This window comes from Aquarana catesbeiana, linkage group LG02 (genome assembly GCF_042186555.1).
Source record: "Aquarana catesbeiana isolate 2022-GZ linkage group LG02, ASM4218655v1, whole genome shotgun sequence".
NCBI classification, from domain to species: Eukaryota; Metazoa; Chordata; class Amphibia; order Anura; family Ranidae; genus Aquarana; species Aquarana catesbeiana.
In genome coordinates, this window is record NC_133325.1 from 272,711,167 (window position 1) to 272,733,833 (window position 22,667).

Genomic DNA, 22,667 nt, shown 5'->3' on the forward strand with positions numbered 1-22,667 from the left:
CTTCCCAGTCCAGCCTAAGGTGTCTTCCAATATCAAAACCAGAGAAAATTAAATATATATACCAAAGTGCATTTATAGCAAAATTCACAGTAGCGCAACAATAACACCTAATTAATTCAGTGCTCAATACAAAAATGTAATAATCAAATATATATAATATTCCAAGTGCAAAGAAAATATAAAAATTATAAAAGATAAATAAATTAAAATGTCATAAACATAAAAACAAAACAAGGGTCCAGTAGCACTCCTCTTATAACAACGAAAAAATGTTGATTATATTCCCAATGATGTCCTCCTGATTAAGAAAAAAAACCACCACCATATGTGTAGCATCAGACCCATTCCCATCAGGTGGAAACTCACCAATTTTATTTGCCTACCACTCTCATGGTTAGGGTAGTAAGCCATAAGAATCAGTTCAAAGATTCCTTAATAAGCCAATCCACTTCTCCACGGTTCCATGTAGAAAAGGTGCATATCCATGGGTACATGGAAAAGAAAGGCTCCACTAGTGTAATATTGTAAAGCTTAATCTTTAATCTAAAAACAATACCCGGTCCACTCACATATAAAAAACCTTGTATAAAACATTGTATAGCTCATGACGTAATCAAACGATCCCCTTCAGTCTCACCACCTCCATGCTGGCTGACGACTATCCAGGGAAACGCCAATTGCTCTCAAAATGTTAGTGCGATGATTCCGGTTGCCGTCCAGTTACACCCCTAGGGTGCCTTCCAACTTTAACAAATAAGTGTGTTTGGTGAAATGGAGTAGTGTCAATGGTGGTAAGGAGTCTGTAAATGTCTCTGATAAGATGTAGGCATGTAGGACCATCAAGACATATTTTCTCAAATAGGGATAGTTTCGAAAACTTGAGTTGATCAGTAAATGGCTATGCATAAATTTTAATTTGGAGATTATTACTTAATTTGGTTATTATTACTATGTCTACCATTATCCCAAGAGAAGTCCAAAAACAATTGTTGCAGTTTTTTTTCTGTCAGCAAAGGGCACTCTGATTGGTCAGGTTTCATAGAGATAGAGTAGTTTAGGAAGAAGGGACATTTTAACAGAAGTAATTCTTCCTATCCAAGAAAGCTGAAGATGTTTTTTCATTTTGACATAGTGTTATTGAGTTCCCTGATAAGTGGATAGTAATTAACATTGTAAAGTTCAGGTATCCTAGGTGTTAGATAAATCCTTAGGTATTTAAGTTTATCTATTTTCCAGTTATAAGTGAAAGTGGTTTGCAAAGCTGAGAGAGTTGAAGAAGGTATAATTGTGGGCAGGGCTTCGTTTTTTATAAGCTTCAACTTATAGCCTGGAGAGTATGGAAAAAACTGTCTTTATGTAAATTTGGTAGCGAGATAAGCAGCCTTGTAAGTGTCAGTAGAATGTCATCAGCAAAAAGGGATAATTTAAATAAAAATCTCAGACTTTTATGCCCCAAGATGTCAGTTGAGAGTCTAAAAGTGGTGAAAGAGGACACCCTTGCCTTATTCCATTGTGAATTTGGAACGAAGAGGACATTACAAAAGGTAGTTTAATGAAGGTCACAGAAGTAGTGTAGAGGTGTTGAATCGCAGAGAGTATAGGACCCTGAAAGCCAATATGCTGGAGGACAGTGAATGTAAAAGTCCAGCTGAGGTGATCAAACACTTTTTTGGCACCTAAACTTAAAAGTAGGGTTTTTTCTTCCGGTTTACTATATCTAGCAAATCAGTGGTACTCTGGGTATTGTCTCCCACATGATGTGCAAAGACAAACCCTATCTGGTCAAGGTGGATTGATTTAGGCAGTAACACTCCCACACATAATAAGTGAGTTTTTTGGTAAAGATTTTTAAATCAGAATTTAAAAGCACAGTAGAGCAGTAGTTAGTACAGAACATGTGGTCCTTTCCAGGTTAAAATGTGTTTAAACTTTTTAAAATAAGGATAAGTAAGACCATCAGGACCCAGGGCTTTTCCTGAGGGAAGTTGTTTTATCATGTGATGTATTTCCTCTACTGAGATATGTGCATTTAGAGACGTTAAATAAGAGCCAGTTAAACACTTCAGACTCAGAAGGTTTGGCTACTGAATGACCGGGCCATTTTTTGCGATTCGGCACTGTCGCTTTGAGTGACAATTTCCCTGGTGTGCCATGGTGACAATTTCCCTGGTGACGCTGCACCCTAACAAAATTGACGCCCTTTTTTTCACACAAATAGAGCTTTCTTTTGGTGGTATTTGATCGCCGCTGCGGTTTTTATTTTTTGCGCTATAAACAAAAAAAGCGACAATTTTGTAAAAAACACAATATTTTGTACTTTTTTCTATAATAAATATCCCCTTTTTTTTTTTTAAAAAAAAGCTATTTTTTTCTCAGTTTAGGCCGATATGTATTCTTCTACATATTTTTGGTAAAAAAAATCGCAGTAAGCATATATTGATTGGTTTGCGCAAAAGTTATAGCGTCTACAGAATAGGGGATAGATTTATAGCATTTTTATTATTTTTTTTTACTAGTAATGGTGGCGATCTGTCATCATAATATTGTTTGCTGGATGCATTTAAAAAGGAGCCACTGCAGTTCCTGAGACATGGAGCAGGTCATATTATCAAATTAACAGCCAGGTCTCCTTGACTATACTAGCAGAGCAGTGGAGAAAAAGCAGCATAGTATGCCAGTGATGCCTGAATTACTTTTTTGAGTTGGAATTAATAACCTTGTCCCAATGTAGCTATGCTTTTCCATGGAATGTTCAGTTCTGCTGCCTAAAAATTCATATGGGATTACAAACTGTTGATCAGCACTGTGTTGCTATGCTAACAAAGAGGTTAGGTGTGCTACACACAAGTCTGCAAAAAGGTCACTGTGTTTTTTTAGAATGCAGGTTTTTTTTTTTTTTTTTCCCCTTGAAACATGCTTGTGTCTGTGCTTTACAATAGACTGGTGCAATATGTTGGCATGATTCATCCTATGGTGTTCATTTCCTAAAAACAACAAGTTTGTTCACTTTGCAAGGGAATTTTCATTCTGCAAGTGAATTTGATGAAAATTCACATTGCATAGAATACCCAACCAAGTGCAAGGGAAATTTAAAAAAAACATATTTTTGCTTGCAGATGATTGGATGATGGATGTTATCAGAGCTTCACCCAAAAATAAGGTAAAATTCCCTTGCAAAGAGGACAGCCTATTTTTTTTTAGTAAATCAATCCCTATCAGCCCAAACATAAAAAGTGACCACAAGAATGCCAATCAAGGTCAGTGAACTTTACTAAAGTCTGGTTCCAGCATTGCAAGTCTGGTGCTAGACTTGTTTATGTTTTTTTTTTAACTTAACCCAGACACGCCAGTTTCCAAGGGGTGTCTGCAATCATATCAAAAGCAAAAAATTATGCAGACCCCTGGAGGATAATTGGTGTTTTAGTAAACAGGGCTAGAAAAATTAACATTAAAGTGATTGTGAAGGCTTCATTTTTATTTTTCTAAAATAATAAACATATGATACTTACCTGCTTTGTTCAACATTTTCACACAGAGCAGCCCCAAAGCTCATCTTCTGGGTCCCCTGCTGGTGCTCCTAGCTCCTTCTATTCTCTGGGTTCCCCCCAAAGCAAGCCACTTGCTGTGGGAGGCACTCGAGCAGTCTATTGACACACACAATGCGGCTCAGCCCCGCCCCACGATCTTTGCTCATAGGATTTGATTGACACCAGCCGGAGCCAATGGTCCCGCTGTTGATGAGCCTCCTGTTAAAAGAGGGGAGAGAAGAACAGTGCTTATGCTCTCGGATACAGCGCTAGATCAAGATCAGGCTTAGGTAAGTATTTTAGGTGGTACAGTGGGAGCTGACATAAAAAAGGTTTTTTTACCTTTATGCAGAAATTGCATTAAGTTAAAAAAACTTTTACCTTTACAACCACTTTAAACTATGTTGTATTATCAGTCCCATAATTTTCAATAAATCATCAGATTTTGTTTCAAACATGCATGGACCTTGTTTATATATGAGTAGTTTATCCCTTTTTTTTCTACAAACATTTTTAACAACAGAATACTTTATATCTTACTAATTATTTTCCCTCAGGTTATGCTCTTCACAGTGCTTTACTACTTTTTCACGAAACAGTAGCGTGATATCTTTTAGGAAAAATAATATACAAAAAATATATACACTAAATTTTCTTTTAAATCAGGAAACCCTAAGACAAAGTACTTAGGGATCTGAAATACTGTAAAGAGCGAGAGAGAATAGAGGATGTATATGTTATTACTAGTTAAAAACAGTAATAAAACAGTTTATTGCACACATACTGTACATTTATTTCTAAGTAATGTTTAAAATTATATACATGGAAGAATAAAATCTGATAGTATGTATTTTACTTTACATGGTGATCAACTTTTTTTTTCTGTTACAAAACCAATATTTCAAGATGTTTATTGCTACTGACTTACTTCTTTTCAGTATATTGTCTTCAACTTCATATGTAGGAACAATGAATTGAATCCATTATCCTGCTTCTGACTCATACTGCATGGTGAAGTTTCTTTGAAAGGGTTATATATCAGTACATTGTATCCTAGGATACCACATCTACATATTTTGTTAAAGACCTGTTTATCTCTTACAGGAACCAGCATATTTACAGTGTACGAAGCTGCATCTCAGGAAGGATGGGTTTTCCTTATGTACAGAGCAATCGACAGTTTCCCCAGATGGCGTTCCTATTTCTATTTCATTACCCTCATTTTCTTCCTTGCTTGGCTTGTTAAGGTATTGTATAATAGGTTTTTTTCCAATGTGCTCATCATTTCTTAGCATTAAGTAATAGCTTATGCTAACATTGTCAACCCTTATTTTGTAGAATGTCTTTATTGCTGTGATTATTGAGACTTTTGCTGAAATTCGAGTGCAGTTTCAACAGATGTGGGGCTCACGAAGTAGCACAACGTCAACTGCCACTACAACGGTAATTATAGTTGTTCAGTCTCCATCTGACAAATTTCACTTTGCAACCTTTGTTATTGTTCCTTTTTGTTAATCGTACAGAACAGGACACAGGCATATTCACAGATGAGTTTGTTATATGCTGCTACTTTCAGGTGACAAGACACTGGCAAACAGAACTGTTAGGACCCCTATATAACCCCTCCCACTGGTCATTATCCTCAGTTTTTTGGCTCGCTATTTTGGCTGTTCCCTGTCTAAAGCTCAGAGACATCATATCTGTACTGGTGGATGACGTTTGTTTCTGTTTAAAATTGAGCCTCTGGACAACATCCAACTAAAAGTTACAAGTATAGGCTCCAAAAAGGCTCCTAAGCTATTCAAGACCCTTCCTATGCACTCTGTAGTAGATGAGACTTTATATGGTGACTGGTCTCATCCTGGAAAGGTTTTTTTATTTACAATTTTTTTTTTTGCAGCAGTATCCCATAGAAGAGGGTGTCAGGGCTGGGCTCAGCCCTTCCTTCTTTGAGCTGGCCGCTCAGCTGTCGGCTAATTGCCAGCTCCTATCTCTCCACAGTTACTCAACTGTTGATGATATCCTGCTTGTTAGTCTTGCCTACTTAAGCCGTCCAGTCCAGAGGATCTCTGCCTTCGCCTTGGTCAACATCACAGAAACTCCTGCGATCCTGTTCAAGACTTGCTTTGCTGACATCCCTTCTGGCTCCAGATCCCGCATGCTGTTCCACTACATTGATCCCTGACTTCTGGCTTGGTTGACTATCTGTTGCAGTTACTGAACTTTGGCTATGTTTTTTGACTACATTTGTTCTTTTTACTTTTATTATTAAACAAGTGTGATTTAACTGTACTTCTGTCTTGGCCTGATTTCATGGTTTCTGACAGTAGGTGAAGGCCATGAATTCAGAAGATGCAGTCAATCCACTTGTTCGTAATAATTTTTCCAGATTGGATGAACTGGATCACCGCATGGATCAGTTTGCCATGGCATTACAAACGCTCCTGAGTCACACGGCTATACTGGAATCTCCCACTGTGGCTGCCCCTGTACAACATATGTTGTAGGCTGAACCTGCTGCTGCACCAGTCTCTTTGCACCTCTTCACTCTTCTCCCTGCTGGGGGAGAACCGCGATTTTAGCGATGTCTTTGACAAAGGTCAAGCAGGTAGTTTGCCTCCACACCGGCCATATGATTGTGCAATTGACCTTCAACCTGGTGCCATACCCCCTCGTGGGCGGGTTTACCCTTTGTCGGTCTTGGAGGATAAGGCCATGGAGGAGTATGTTACAGACGTACTTTCTGGAGGTTTCATCTACAAATCCTTGTCTCCTGCTGGTGCTGGTTTCTTCTTTGTGAAGAAGAAGAGTGGGGAACTGAGACCTTGTATTGACTATAGGGGTCTCAATCATTTCATGATTAAGAATGCCTATCCGATTCCGTTGATTATGGAATTATTTGACCGCCTTAAGGGAGCAACGCTTGCATGAAGATTGATTTGAGAGGGGCATACAGTCTAGTGAGGATTAAGGAGGGCGATGAGTGGAAAACTGCGTTTAATACCAGAACAGGCCATTATGTGTACCTCTCAATGCCTTTTGGCCTTTGGAACACCCCGGCAGTTTTCCAGGAATTTATTAATGATGTCCTCTGAGATTTTTTGCAGTTATGTGTAGTGTTTTATCTCAATGATATCATCATATTTTCCAAGTCCCCGGAGAGCCACCACACAGATGTCTGTCCTGTGCTTCAGAAACTAAGAGAGAACAATCTCTATTGTAAACTGGAGAAGTGTGAGTTCCATCATGAACAGGTTAAATTCCTGGGTTATGTCATTTCCACTGCTGGTTTTTCGATGGACCCAGAGAAACATTCAGCAGTTCTACAATGGCCCTGAACCATGGGTTTACATCCTCTGCAGCGTTTCCTGGGCTTTGCCAACTATTATCGGAAGTTTATTCGTAACTTCTCGTCTCTGGTCAAGCCCCTGACTGATATGACCAGAAAGGACAGTAACCCACAGAGTTGGTCTCCGGAGTCGATTAAGGCCTTTGAGAGCCTCAAGGCTACCTTTGTTTCTGCTCCTGTATCGGCACATTCTATGTTACCTATTATCCTTGAGGTTGATGCTTCTGAGAGTGGTGTTGGTGCCCTTCTGTCTCAGCGTCCTACCTTTGAGAGTGCTATGCATCCTTATGGCTACTTTTCCAAGAAATTTTCACCTGCGGAGTGCAATTACGAGATTGGTGACAGAGAGCTGTTGGCAATAATTTTAGCCCTGAAAGAATGGAGACATCTCCTTGAAGGTACCACTGTGCCGGTTATCATTCTTATTGGCCATAAGAATCTCACATTCTTGTCTGAGGCTAAACACCTCTCTCCCAGAAGGGAGCGATGGGCTCTTTTCTTGTCAAGTTTCAATTACATCGTCTCATTCTTACCCGGTACTAAGAATGTAAGGGCTGATACCTTGTCATGACAATTTTCCTCCACGTCCAAGTTGGAGTCGGTTCCAGTTCCTGTGATTCCTCCTTATCGTATTCTGGATACGGTTCGCACCAGTCTCTCTTCTCCTTTGGGTGACAAAATTCTTGCTGCTCAGGTCCATGCTCCTCCTGAGAAACCTTGTGACTGCTGCTTTGTCCCAGAGAGTCTCCGTACTGCCATGCTCCAGACTTACCATTCTACCAAGGCTGCTGGCCACCTTGCGAAGAATCAACTCTTTTGGGCCATTTCCCAACAATTCTGGTGGCCTAGTCTATGAACTGATGTAACTGCCTTCATGGCTGCCTGTTCCATGTGTGCTCAGAGTAAGACTCCACAACACCTTCCAGTGGGCCTCCTACAACCCATACCCAATGGAGAGAGGCCCTGGACCCACCTGTCGGGTGTCAGACCTTGGCGCAATTCCTACGTTGCTATATTTCTGACCATCATACCAACTGGTCAGACCTATTACCCTGGGCAAAGTTTGCTCACAACAGCGCCTTGAATTGTCCCTATTGTCCCCATTTATGATGAATTATGGTTTCCAACCTTCCATGTTGCCTGGGTCATTTGTTCCGCAGAGTATTTCTGTGTTAGAGGAGCACTTCCGTGGTCTTCGTTCCACTTGGGCACAAGTCCAGGAGGCTTTGCGACATGTTAATGATAGGTACAGACTCCATGCTGATCGCAGACGCCTACCTGCTCCTTCCTACCAGGTTGGGGACAGGGTCTGGCTGTCATCTCGCAACCTCTGACTTTGTGTTCCCTCACTGAAGTTCGCACCTCAGTTTATTTGGCCTTTCCATATTCTTCGCAGGATTAACCCTGTGGCTTACACATTAGAACTTCCTTCTAATATGCGTATTTTGAATGTATTTCATGTCTCCTTATTAAAACCTTTGGTCTGAAACCGCTTTACCACCTCGGTGCCACATCCTCACCCTGTACAGGTTGAGAACCATGAGGAGTATCAAGTATAGTCCATTGTTGACTCCCATAGGTTCCATGGGTGCATACAGTACCTGGTGCATTGGAAAGGGTACGGTCCAGAGGAACGCTCTTGGGTCTCATCCTCGGACGTACATGCCCCTGTCCTCCTCTGTGATTTCCATAGACATTTTCCCCTCAAGCCTGGTGGTCCTCCGAGGGGGAGGGTTCATTGAGAAGGGGGTACTGTCAGGGCTGGGCTCAGCCCTTCCTTCTTAGAGCTGGCCGCTCAGCTGTCGGCTAATTGCCAGCTCCTATCACTCCACAGTTATTCAGCTGTTGATGATATCCTGCTCATCAGTCCTGCCTACTTAAGCCGTTCAGCCCAGTGGATCTCTGAGTTCACCTTGGTCAACATCACAGAAACTATCTCCTGCGATCCTGTTCAAGACTTGCTTTGCTGACATCCCTTCTGGCTCCAGATCCTGCTTGCTGTTTCACTACATTGATCCCTGACTTCTGGCTTGGCTGACAATCCATTCTGGTTACTGAACTTTGGTTTTGACTACGTTTGTTCTTTTTACTTTTATTATTAAACAAGTGTGATTTAACTGTACTTCAATGGCTTAGAGACTTGAACTTGATCTACAGCATGCTATACCCAGCAAAATTGCGCATTGTGGATAATGGCAAGGTGCATTTTTTTACCACACCCACGGAGGCTTCTGAATGGCTGGATGCTAGGGGGCGCCCAAGGGGAGGGATCTCCCCGAGACCTCCATAACCACTTCTACACTACATAATCCGGGTCCTGGAAGATGATGGCTGTGACAGAGGGAGTTTTGGATATCACTGAGCCACATTTTTACTGCCTTTTTTCTACCTGAATAATTTTCATGATCCCAGGATATACAGACTAGAGACATGAGATCTGGCCTTATCTACCTGGCAGTCCAGAGGGCTACAATCTGTTGTTTTGTTTTTTTTGATGATCTATGATTGATCTTTTTGGTTTTATTCGCTCAGACTTTCTTATAAAATTGAGGAATCTGCAGACGGTTCTCCTCACGGTCTTTTTTTTGGTGTTTTTTATTTTTTTCTTGAAGAGAAGAATAGGACGGAGGGAGGGAGGCAGAAAAAAAGGAGGGTTTGTTTCCCACCTCTTTGACTGTTGTTTTTTTGGGTTTTTTTTTTTTGGTTTTATTTTCTTCTCTTTTGGTTGAACTTTCTTATGCACGGTTGAACTTGCTCCTCGCAGTGCTGAGCCTGTGGGATTTTTTTGAATCTCACATCTGTTATACCCATTTTTTGGGCTGAGGTTTGGGGAATGAAGTGCCTGGCAAGTTGGGGTGGGGGGAGGGAGTCAAGAGGGGTAGAAAGAATCTGGGACAAATGTCAATATATTTTCTGTATGCTCTCTTTTACCAGTATGTATACAATGTGTGTTGTCTGCCTTCTGTGCTGGTGCTCTGTGGAGGTGGGGGGGAGTGGTGGAGCCCTGAAAGGTATCCTGTCCCATTGTTGGAGGGGGAAAGTCCTCATATATGTTCAATATGGCTGTAAACCTTAGAGTGGTGTCTTGGAACGTCTGAGGCCTTAATTCTAAATTTAAAAGATTGTTGGTGTTTGATTATCTAAAAAAGTATAAGCCACATTTGATTTTGTTGCAGGAGACACACCTGCAGGGCTCCAGGACTCTCTATCTCTGAAAAGGGCTCATATTGGGGGGGGGCCGTACCACTCCAGCTACTCCTCATCTGCTAGGGGAGTCCCCAATTTAGTGGCAAAATCTTTACCCATTTGCATTCATGCGATAAAAACTGATATAAAGGGTAGATATGTTGTTCTAGTGATAAAAGTCCATAATCGATTTCTGACTTTTGTGAATTTGTATGTACCGCCTCCCTTCTCCTTGTCTCATTTGAATGACATGCTACGCGCGGTCTATGAGATAGCGGAGCGGAGGATTTTCATCTTAGGAGACCTAAATGCAGTGGCGGATCCGACACTGGATAGGTTGGATGCGCCACCGGGGATCCCGGCGCCACTGGCAGGGTGGCTGTTGGCTAATGGTTTCTGTGATGCATGGCGTGTTAGACATCCGTACAATAGGGAATACTCCTGTTACTCCGAGACGCATAAGGCGCTGTCCAGAATAGACACTGTGTTGGTTGAATTTGAGGGACTGCAAATGGTGGGCGAGACGAGGTACCTACCCAGAGTGCACTCGGATCATTCACCTATATTATTAGATATCACATTAGGACAGAGGCAAGGAATACAACACTGGCGGATGGAGGCTAACTGGTTGCAGGAAGAATATGTTAAAATCAAATGTACAGAGGCTATCCAGCTGTTCTGGAAGGAAAACCAGGACACTGGATCTGATCTCATTAAGTGGGAGGCATTTAAAGCTACAGTGAGAGGGGTATTTATGGCGGAGGTGAGTGGATTCAAGAAACAGTTGACCTCCTCAATACATGACAGGGAACAGGAAGTATCTCTGGCGGAAGCAGAGTATGTTAGATGACCAACTAAGGAAGGTCTACGGACTCTCCAGGATAGGATGCGGGCATATCGGGAGGTTTTGACGGATCAGACTACTAAGTTTAGACTTGCGCAGTGTAGACGCATTTTTGAGTTCGGTGACAAAAATGGTAGACTGTTAGCGTACTTGGCAAAGCCGGACTATGCGCCCACTTGTATAACGAGTATCTATGACCAGAATGGAGTTGAGGTGAGTGATTCTGAGGGCATGCTACGGGCGTTTACCCACTTCTATAAAGAACTTTACAAATCATGCGTTCCTCCTGGGGGGAAGTACCTTAAAAAATTATATGGATGATATTGACCTCCCTCGATTGACGAGCGAGGACTGTAATACCCTAAAAGCAGATATCACCGTGGAGGAGGTGGAGGGAGCAATATCTTCCTTTGCTCCTAGGAAATCTCCGGGCCTGGATGGTATGCCTAGGAGTGGTATACTACCTTCAGTGGTGGACTGGCACCCCGACTCATGCGTGTGTTCACAGCTGCTAGGTGGGAGGGAAGACTTCCCTCCTCTATGAGAGAGGCTCTTGTGGTCTTAATACATAAAGGGTGAAAGGATCCCAAAGAATGTGAATCCTATAGACCTATCTCGTTGATGAATGTCGACACCAAAATTCTTGCGAAAGTTCTAGCAGGGAGACTACAATCGGTAATTCTGAAACGTGTTAATCCGGACCAGACTGGCTTTATAAAAGGGCGATGTGCACAAATGAATATCAGGAGGCTCTTTGTTAACCTGCAAACTGAGCATGACAATTCAGGGCAGAGAGTGGTGGCCTCTTTGGACACCAGGAAGGCCTTTGATTCAGTGGAGTGGGATTACCTGTTTGGTCTTCTGGAGATAATGGGATTTGGACCTACTTTTATATCGTGGGTGAAGCTGTTGTACACAGAACCATTAATAAGGGTAAGAGTAAATGGAATTATATCTGAACCCTTCCCTGTCCTCCGGGGGACCAGACAGGGATGCCCGTTGTCCCCTCTTTTGTTTGCTCTGGCCATAGAGCCCCTGGCGACAAAATTAAGGGATAATCCCCGCATGACTGGACTTAGGGTGGGAGGGATTGAGTCTCCCTTTACGCGGATGACATGCTTCTGTATCTACAAGATCCAGGAGCTTCGTTGTCCATGGCTTTTCAATTGATACAGGAGTTCGGAGACTATTCTGGATTTCGAATTAATTGGTCCAAATCATCCCTATTCCCCATTGATGGTACATTGACGGTCCCAGTGGATTGTCCTATCCAATTGTCCCAGTCATTTAGATACCTGGGGGTGGTGGTTCAACTTCCCATTTCTAGATATTTGGACCTCAATTTGAGACCAGTAATGGGGGCTCTTCGGGAGAGAGTACAGAGATGGCGGAACATGCCGCTGACAGTGATGGGTTGCATAAAGCTATTTAAAATGATCTTTCTTCCAAAGTTACTGTACATTCTCTCGAATTCACCTTTGTATGTCTCGGTGAAACTGTTCAGAGATATAGACTCTATAGTAGTGGAATTCTTGTGGGGATCCAAGGCCCCCAGAATAGCTTTGGCAGTCCTGAAGCTACCGCTGGCAAGGGGGGTCTAGATATGCCAGATATGAGATCCTATTTTTTTGCATCTCAATTGGTATTTCTACATTGGCGATGCTTTCCCCAGATCCCTAACGCCACTACCCTGCTGGAGGCGGCGGTGACCACATCCCAGGAAACACTGTTAAATATGATGTTTAGAAAGGAGATACCGGGGAGGACGGTGGGGTCTGTTATGGCGCTACCAGGAAAGATGTTTCACCTATGTGCGCAGAGGATGAGGGATGACCCGTTATGGATGTCACCCAATTGTCCTTTGTGGTGTAATAAATCTCTAAGAGAAGTTTGCAAAATTGAAGATGGATATAGGTGGGCCAAATATGGGATAAAATATCTTCACCATATATACCAGGATGGTAAGTTGATTTCTTTTGCACAACTGCGGGAACAGTTTGGCGTGCCTGGAACTTGGTACTTCCGATATGCCCAACTGCAGCATGTAGCGACAGCTCAGTTCGGGAGGGGGGAGGTGAAAGTGCAAAATACGAATTTGGAAAAGGTTCTGATTGACCCAGAACCAACTAAGCATATATCCAGATACTATAGGGAGATAGGACTGGGAGGCCCTGATCTGACTGATAAGATTAAAACTAGATGGACAGCGATTATACCAGAATTGACTGAAGAACTGTGGCAGGAGGTGCATGATACATTCCTTGTTTCGGTTATCTCCTCCACAGATAGAATGATACAGCTTCGATATTTACATCAGGTGTACTACACTCCAACTAGGTTATTTAAAATGCATAAAAAAGACACTGCAGAGTGCCATAAATGCAGGGGAGGTGAGGGAACTTTTTTCCACATGATATGGGATTGTCCTAAAATAAGGCCATTATGGTCCCAGGTGACCGAGTTCATATCTGACCATTTTGACCTTCCGAATATATGTTCTCCCATAAGGTGTCTGTTGGGTGTCTTCGACAAAAAGAGCTTAATCTGAATACAAAGCTGTTTCTCAGATTTCTGTACTTCGGAATGCGAAAGTTGATCGCCCGAAGATGGATTTATGATGAACAACTCACGTTGTGAATGTGGAAAAAATCATTAAATGCAGACGTACCCATGTATAAAATGACATATGAGGCACGGGGGCCCCTAAGAAGTTTAGGAAGGTATGGTTTAGGTGGATTGACTCTAAAAACACCTTAGCGGTTGAGGGGGGGGAGGGAGAGGGAGACAGACGAACGTAGGCAGAACATGAAAATGTACAGTAAATGGGATAGTTGAAAGGATGCATACAACAATATTCTGGACAGATAAAATCTGAAGGGGGGAGGGGAGGGGTGGGAAGGGAACACATTGGTCTCTCTAGTTGAAAATATGTTTCTATGGTTGATGTCGACAGTTCAGACATCATAATTACTTTATTACTATTTTTTAATTCTTTATTAAAATAAAAAAAAATAAAAAAAGATGAAAGGAGAGTCTAGCAGAGCTCAGGAGAGCTACTAGTAGCAAGTGTTGATGGTATTCATACAAAGTGATAATCTGATGTTCTTAATGTGATGTATCCCAACCTAATGATTGATGTATGAGATGTAACAATCTGCTGAATAAAAATCTCTTTAAAAAAAAAAAAGGGTGGCCTGGCCCTAACCCTCTCTCCCAAAAATTCTATTAAGAGAAATGAAAATCTTTTTTGATTCAAAATGTGTCTAGCACCCAATAACTTTAACTACCTTGTACCCACTATGCCTCACAACCCACCATATTCAGAAGGATGTCAGCTATCTCTGGCTCTGGAGGTTCTCATTAGACCGAAGGAGGCCTGGGACATTGCTACACATGGGATTTCAATCTAATGCTTATGGATCTTCAGAAGCCTCACTTTGAACGTATTTGGAAAAATTCTAAACTCATAAGGTTCTTCTTATTTCCATCAGTTATGCTCGGTGTGTATTGGAAATGGTGGCATTATCTTGTAAGGAACCCTAACTGGTGTTTCACGAATATAAGGTTGTCCTGAGACCTAGGGTTTCTTTTTTTCCCAAAGTGGTCTCTTCCTTTTACCTTAATCAGACATTGTTCTGCCATTTTTCTGTCTAGCTTCTAAACACCATTGAGAGGTTTCTCTTCACTGTTTGAATGTAGTTTATGTTGTACATGTTTACCTGTCAGCTATGGTCTCCTTAGACTTATGGATTATCTCTATGTACTTCTCAAAGGCTGTCGGAGAGGGTATCCTGCTTCTTGTCCACCATTGCTAGATTTGACAGGTCATTGTTTAAGCCTATTCCCTAGAGCAGGGATATGCAATTAGCGGACCTCCAGCTGTTGCAGAACTACAAGTCCCATGAGGCATAGCAAGACTTTGACAGCCACAGGCATGACACCCAGAGGCAGAGGCATGATGGGACTTGTAGTTTTGCAACAGCTGGAGGTCCACTAATTGCATATCCCTGCCCTATAGTATAAGGTTCCTCCCTTTCCTTTTAAGGTGCACTCCACTAGACTTGTGGGAGTTTCTTGTGTGTTTCAGCATCAAGTATCTGTTTCACAGGTTTGTAAGGCTGTCAAATGGTCCCCTGTTCACATGCTTGCAAAATTTTACCAAGTGGATGTTTAAGCCTCTGCTGATAACAGCTTCAGCTAAAAGGTGTTACAAGCAGCTGTCTACTGCACAGTGTCCTTTACTGTATGATCTGGAGAAAAGTTTGTTTACTTACCTGTAAAATCCCTTTCTTGGGGTACAGTACAGGGCACAGGACCTTCTCCTTTTCTTCAGTTAATCCTTCGTTGCTTTCTAAAAAACTGAGGATTACTGTGAGTGGGAGGTGAGTTATCTTGGACTATGCTCTGTGTGTGGATTTTACAGGCGAGTCAAAAATCCTTTTTTTTCTGACAGTTACTTTAAGTGATAATATAAAATGAAGTGTATAAACTGTCTCAGACAATTAAAAAATACCAGGTATGACTAGGCTTATGTAAAAATCTTTTAATTTAGAAACTTGTGTAGGTGTAACTCAGAAATATTTATTATTTACCTTTTTTTAACTAAGCTTAAGGCCTCTTTCACACGATCAGACCGACTGGGTCCGCCAATCTGTTTTTCAGGCGGATCCGATCGGGCCACCCATTGTCCTCTATGGGGAGGCAGATGTCAGTGGACATCCACCTCTGATCACCTAATTTATGTCAGATCCCATATTTCTGTCCTTACAGGCTCCTTTTATACAGTCCCTACAGTTCTTTCCTGTAATGGTGTCATACATCAGACCCAAAGAGAAAGATTAGGAGTAGATTAGAGTACTGAAAGTCTCTGTTATGTCTGATATCATTTTATTCACTTGTATTTTGTTTTTCATTACTGACAATCTTTTTTTCAAAAAACTGCAGAAGATGCATTTTTTTTGGTCAGTTACAATGAAAAAGGTATTTGTATAGTAATGATAATAATAATAATGTCACCTTTTGTAGATAAACTGTCGTGTTGTTTCTCCTTGTCTAGGAAGGGTTTTCTTGTGTTGAATTTCAATACCTAAACCTCGGGACACATAGCAGTCAGGGAAGGCAGCTCCATGTTCCAGCTCATGCCCCAGGGTAGCTTTGAAGGAAAATTTAAAAGATCTTTTCAAGACACACAGTGGGCAAAATGCTTTTTGCAACATGTCAGATTTTGCTCAGCAAGACATTTGCTTAAGGTCAAATGATCTGAAACATGGTCCCTCGTGGTTGTATGTGTCAATTTAGTTTAGCCTCACACATCTGATTTATTGTAAAGCTTACAACCATGTTAATGCCAGCAAAACAAACTTCTGTGAATCTTGGTAGGATAAAGCATGAGTGGAGAATAACCAGAGAATTAGTTATTATTGTTGTTATTATTATTATTATTATCCAGAAGATTTACCCCCCTTCATGACCAGGCCTGTACCCAAATAAAATTGGTGTAATTTTTTCCCACAAATAGAGCTTTCTTTTGGTGGTATTTGATCACCACTACATTTTTTTTTATTTTTTGCACTATGAACAAAAAAAGACCAACAATTAAAAAAAAAAAAAACCTATATTTTCTTTTTCATACATCATGGGACATAGAGTCAGGCTAATATTCATTATCTACTGGGTTATACTCCATCTCCAGGTGAATGGACACTGGTAGAACAAAAGTTCTTTAGACAGGAAGTGATCCCGTATATAACCCCTCCCATACAGGAAGAACTTCAGTTTTTTTTACCAGTGTCTGCAAGATGGATGGCACAGTTTGTTTGAGCTCTCTGAGCTCCAGATTTCTAGTCCCACAAACGTTTCTTAAATGAATCAAGGGATTGACCGATCGGATCCATTTTAAACAGGCTTTATATGCTTAGATAAATGCTACCTAAGCCTCTCAAAGACTTAAGGTCCTGCGCCTGTAATGCGGCCTCCGGGTGCTGGACCCTGCGAAGTGGAATCTTGGACACCACAGTGCTCAGTGCTGTACAGGTCCAAGGGAGTGGACCCTAAACATGAAAAGGGTACCCAGTCCTTCAAAGTCCTCAAGTTACAGGAACCCACCATGATGGGTGAAGTTTGGGCTCTTAGTTTCTAAGCTGCCCTGCGCCTGGACGGGTAAGTGAAACCCCTTTACTTATTATTGTGGGGTGTCCCAGTGATTGTAACAATCGGTCAAGCTAGCTAGAGGCTGGACACCTGCGTGTGGTGACCATAGGGGGGAGTTTTGGGCTAGCTGTAGGTGTTTGCAAAGTGTACCTTTTTTGCTTGTGTCTGGCTGTTTTTTTCCTGTATGATGGCACATGATGGTGCGCCATTTCACCTTGGTTCACCATGGCGCACATGCATTCGCAAGAATGTCCCTGTGCTTAGCAGTTATCTGTTTGGCGGCCATGGTGCACGTACATTCACAAAAGCACCGCTGGACTTAGCAGTTTGTTTGTTTGGCGGCCATGAAGCACGCGGCTTCGCCGCAAATGCGGAGTTGCCTTTATCTGGGCACACAAAGATTCACGTCATATGCAAATACAGCCACGCCAGCTAGCCAGGACTGCACACGTGCGTGTGCATGCATGCACAGAACATTCTGGTGCACACCCAGCTTATTTAAGCTGTGTAGACCAAGCATGCGGTGCTTCCAGAAGGCAGCTGTGGGACACAGAACAGGCTCTGAACAGCAGTTCATTTCTCCTTACCCGGGTCACATGAGTCACCAAGTGTGGCTTGGCAGGCTTAAGGTGCTTAGCAGGATTGTTACATAGGGGCTTGGTGAGCCCTATTAAAGGGTCTCCCTTCTGAGGTGTTTTAATACTACACCCAAGTACTCTCTTTTTGTGGCTGGTAAATGTCTTCAAAAAAGAGGAGCGGGACTAACACTACAGAGAATGGCATACCTATGTCTTCAGTAGTTCCTGATAAACCTAATCGTATCCCTAGTGTTGTATCCCCTGAAGGACCAGGGGCTTCCGGGCAATCTAAGCCGCTGATCCTGGTATTGTGCCTACAGTCAACGCTGCTGCTTCACCCTTTATCGCCAAGGATGAACTGTCCTAGGCCCTAGCCGGGTTAGAGCATAGGATTGCTGGCATGATTATGTGGGAGGCACATATACAAACTGTTGTAATTCCTTCACCTGATTTGGATGTAAATACCCTCAAATTAAAGCTGAAAGTCTGCAGTTAAAGCATACCTTGTTTGTTTCATTTCAAATTGTGGTGGCATATAGAGCCAAAAAGATTAGAGTTGTGTTGATGTCCCAATATTTATGGACCTGACTGTATGCACAGACTTTTGTGGCTTAAGAACTGGTCAGCCAAGCTTCCTTGTAAAAAGTCATTGGCAGGTTTCCCTTTTCATGGCGAAAGTTTATTTGGTGATCATTTGGACAAATATATCCAAAAGATTTCCAGAGGGAAGAGTTTTCTACTTCCTGTGAAGAAAAGCACCAGACGTCCCTCCTTTAAAACCTCAGGGACTGCTTCCTCAAATGTCAAATGTCTCAGCGTCAAGACGGTTCCGCCGCCAACAGAGTGCTAGGGCCAGGGGCAAGCCGCAGGGCCAGGGCTAGAAGAAGCCCTGGGTCCAAAATGCTTCTAAACCCAGCACCAATCCCTCCTTTTGAGGGGACGCCCCACTCCATCGAGTGGGGGGAAGGCTGCTGTACTTTGCAGACATTTGGAGAACAATAATTCAGGACGAGTGGGTCACCTCAATTATATCTCGTGGTTACAAGCTGGAGCTGCGGGGGGTTCCCCCTCAGAGGTTTTTAAGATCCTCCAAAAAGCTTCAGGCACTACATCATCTAGTGCATCAAGAAGTGATTGTCGAGGTCCCTGTATCCGAAAGGGACACATGGTTTTACTCAAACATGTTTACGGTTCAGAAACCAAACAGGGACACAAAGCCCATTTTGGACCTAAGAGTCTGTCCACTCAGTAGTAACCTCACTCCAGAGTGGAGACTTTTTAGCCTCCATCGATATAAAGGAAGCGTACTTACACATACCTATCTATCAGCCTCATCAGAGGTTCCTACGTTTGCAGTAGAGGAATGTCATTTTCAGTTTGTGGCTCTACCCTTCGGGCTTGTTACAGCTCCCGGGGTGTTCACAAAGGTCCTAGCACCAGTACTGGGTCTTTTAAGGGCCCAAGGGATCCTGGTGCTTGGGTATCTGGATGACCTCCTACTCAGAGATCAATCATTACAGGCTCTAGAACAGAGCATGATATGCACAGTGCGGTATTTGGAAAGCTTAGGCTGGATCATAAATACCGAAAAGTCAGCCTTGAAACTAGCTAAAAGTCTAAAGTATTTAGGTCTGATCCTAGATACGTTTCTAGCAAGAGTATTCTTGCCACCTGTAAGGATCTGTGCCCTGAAGGTTCAGGTGCGTCAGCTAAGGGGCACCAGACAACCCTCCATTCGCCTCTGTATGGGTCCTCTAGGTAGGATGGTATCCTCCTTCGAGGCAGTGCCCTATGCCCAGTTCCATTCCAGGCCTTTACAACAAGACATCTTGTTGGCTTGGAACAGAAGAGGACAAGCCCTGGATTATCCAATGTGCTTATCTCCTCGGGCAAGCTTAAGCCTAAACTGGTGGTTGCAGGATCAGAACCTGCGAAAGGGAAAATCCTTTCTCCCGGCAACTTGGAAAGTACTAACTACAGATGCCAGTCTCTCAGGCTGGGGAGCAACCCTAGAAGGGTTCACAGCTCAGGGGAAATGGTCAGGGACAGAACAGATCCTGCCCATCAAAGTCCAGGGATTACGGGCAGTACGTCTGGCCCTACGGTCCTGAACGGTGGAGCTTCAGGACTGCCCTATCAAGGTTCAGTCCAACAATGCCACTGCAGTGGCCTATATAAACCACCAAGGTGGTACCAGGAGTTGTTTAGCTCTGAAGGAGGTGAACCCCATACTGGCCTTGGCAGAGGGACTTGCCGATTCTATCGGCAGTCCATATCCCGGGAGTAGAGAACTGGAAGGCAGATTATCTCAGCCGCCAGCAGATCTGCCTGGGGGAATGGTCCCTACACCCAGGGATGTCCCAGGAAATTTGCCAGCGTTGGGAATAGCCAGAGGTCAACCTATTGGCATCCAGGTTCAACAACAAGTTGCAGCAATTTGTGTCCCGAACAAGGGATCCTCTGGCAATCGGAGCAGATGCTCTTATAGTTCCATGGAGACAGTACTCCCTGGTTTGTGCTTTCCTTCCAATCCCTCTGCTTCCACATTTGTTGCACAGGATTAGAATAGAGGGGGTTCCAGTCATTCTGGTGGCACCAGCCTCGCCCAGAAGGCCCTGGTTCCCGGAGATTGTGCGACTGACAATAGACGGGCCATGGACGCTTCCACATCGCCCCGATCTACTGTCTCAAGGTCCTATCATTCCACCCCAATTTACAGTCTCTAAATTTGATGGCATGGCTATTGAAGCCAGGGTGCTGAAGAACCGTGGCAACTCGGGACCAGTAGTGTCTACCCTAGTAAATGCTATAAAAGCTGTCACTAGGTAAGTTTATCATAAGGTCTGGAAGACTTATATTGCTTGGTGTGAAGCCAGAAAATGGCATCCTCGGAAATACGTTTGGGAGAATTATCTCTTTTCTACAGTCAGCTGTGGAAATCAGATTGGCTTTGAGTACAATGAGAGGTCAGATTGTGCCTTGTCAGTATTCTTCCAAAGGCCTTTAGCATCCCATTCGTTAGTCCGAACCTTTATGCAAGGGGCGACACATTTGCTTCCTCCCATTAGGTTACCTATGTGTCCTTGGGACTTGAACTTGGTGCTGTCTGTGTTACAGAAACATCCATTTTAACCTATCAAGAAATTCAATTAGACTTGTCACACAAGCTAGCCTTCCTGATGGCCATCACCACGGCTAGAAGGGTGTCGGAGTTAGCGGCTCTTTCGTGCAGGGAACCATACTTGAGCCTTCACCACGACAGGGTCGTGTTACGACCTGTTCCATCCTTTTTGCCAAAAGTGGTGTCGGACTTTCATTTAAATCAGGGCATTATTTTGCCTTCTTTTTTTTCTCAGCCTCGCTTGGCGGAAGAGAGATGACCACATTCATTGGACGTTGTACAGGCAGCCAAGGTTTATTTGTCTACATCTGTGGAGGTCCGAGGATCAGACTCCTTTTTTGTTTTTCCAAAAGAACCCAAAAAGGGGCAGGCAGTTTCCAAGGCTTCCATTGCCAATTGGGTCCGTCAATTGATCATTCATGCCTACGGTCTGAAACGTAGAGCTCCTCCCTTTAGGGTGAAAGCTCATTCTATCAGGGGTGTAGGAACCTCCTGGGCTTTTCACCATCAGGTATCTGTGGCTCAGATTTGTAAGACTGCTACCTGGTCTTCAGTGCATACGTTCACAAAATGTTATCAAATGGATGTTCGAGCAGCCGAGGATTCAGCTTTCGGCCGCAGTGTACTGCGGGCTGCCGTATAAGTTCTTATGGCTATTGTTTGGCAGGGTGTCTGCCTCCCCTCAAGGCTATTGCTCTGGGATGACCCAGCAGGTAATGAATATTAGCCTGACTCTGTGTCCCATGATATATGAAAAAAAAAATAGGATTTTTTCATCATACTTACCTGTAAAATCCTTTTCTTTGAGTACATCATGGGAAACGGAGATCCCTCCCCTCTTTTTTGAGGATTCAGTGCTTGCTACAAAACTGAAGTACTTCCTGTTATATAGGGGATCACTTCCTGTCTAAAGACCTTTAGTCTACCAGTGTAGACACAGAGTCAGGCTAATATTCATTACCTGCTGGGTTATACTCCATCTCCAGGGGAATGGACACTGGTAGACTAAAGGTCTTTAGACAGGAAGTGATCCCCTATATAACCCCTCCCATACAGGAAGTACTTGAGTTTTGTAGCAAGCACTGAATCCTCAAAAAAGAGGGGAGGGGTCTCCGTTTCCCATGATGTACTCAAAGAAAAGGATTTTACAGGTGAGTATGACGAAAAAATCCTATTTTTTACTTTCTGCTATAAAACATATCCAATATAATTTAGAAAAAAAATCAAATTTCTTCATAAATCTAGGCTGATATGTATTCTGCTACATATTTTTGGTAAAAAAAAAAAAATCTCAATAAGCGTATATTGATTGTTTTGTGCAAAAGTTATAGCATCTGCAAACTATGTTATACTGTATATACTGGAATTTTTATTTATTTATTTTACACTAGTAATGGCGGCGATCAGCGACTTATAGTGGGACTGCGATATTGCAGCAGACAGTCAAACACTAACTGACACTTTTGACACTTTGTGGGAAACAGTCACACTATTACAGTGATCCATGCTAAAAATATGCACTGTCATTGGCACAGGGACACAAAATCCATCACTTTCCCCCTGTCAGAAGAGATCTCTGCCTTGTTTACATAGGTAGAGCTCTGTCTTGTGTCTCTACCCAATGATCTCTGGGTGATAGTGGACATCAATGGCCTGGCACCCACAGATTGGCTTCTGCTGTGAGTAATCACAGCAGAAGCGGCCCGCTAGTGGCACGTGTGTCCTCTAGGCGGAAGTGCAAAATCATGTATGTATACATGATTCTGCACAGAATAGCTGCCCTGTAGCAGTATATCTGTTATGGGGCGCTTGGGGAGTTGTTATACAGGATTTATATAGCGCAGTGTTTTACAACATGAGGGCAGACAGTACACTTGCAATACAATTCAATACAGGAGGAATCAGATGCTCA

The 22,667-nt window shown here is 42.9% G+C and overlaps 1 protein-coding gene across 3 annotated transcripts in view; it reads left to right on the forward strand.

The window, feature by feature from the left end:
• The window catches only part of NALCN (sodium leak channel, non-selective), a 948,399-nt gene that overhangs the window by 469,106 nt on the left and 456,626 nt on the right, over window positions 1-22,667 (forward strand). For all 3 annotated transcript variants that reach the window (XM_073614438.1, XM_073614437.1, XM_073614436.1), the window contains 2 exons: window positions 4,632-4,774; window positions 4,866-4,970. In XM_073614438.1, coding sequence (XP_073470539.1) covers window positions 4,632-4,774; window positions 4,866-4,970 — 248 coding nt within the window. The remainder of the gene's footprint in view (window positions 1-4,631; window positions 4,775-4,865; window positions 4,971-22,667) is intronic.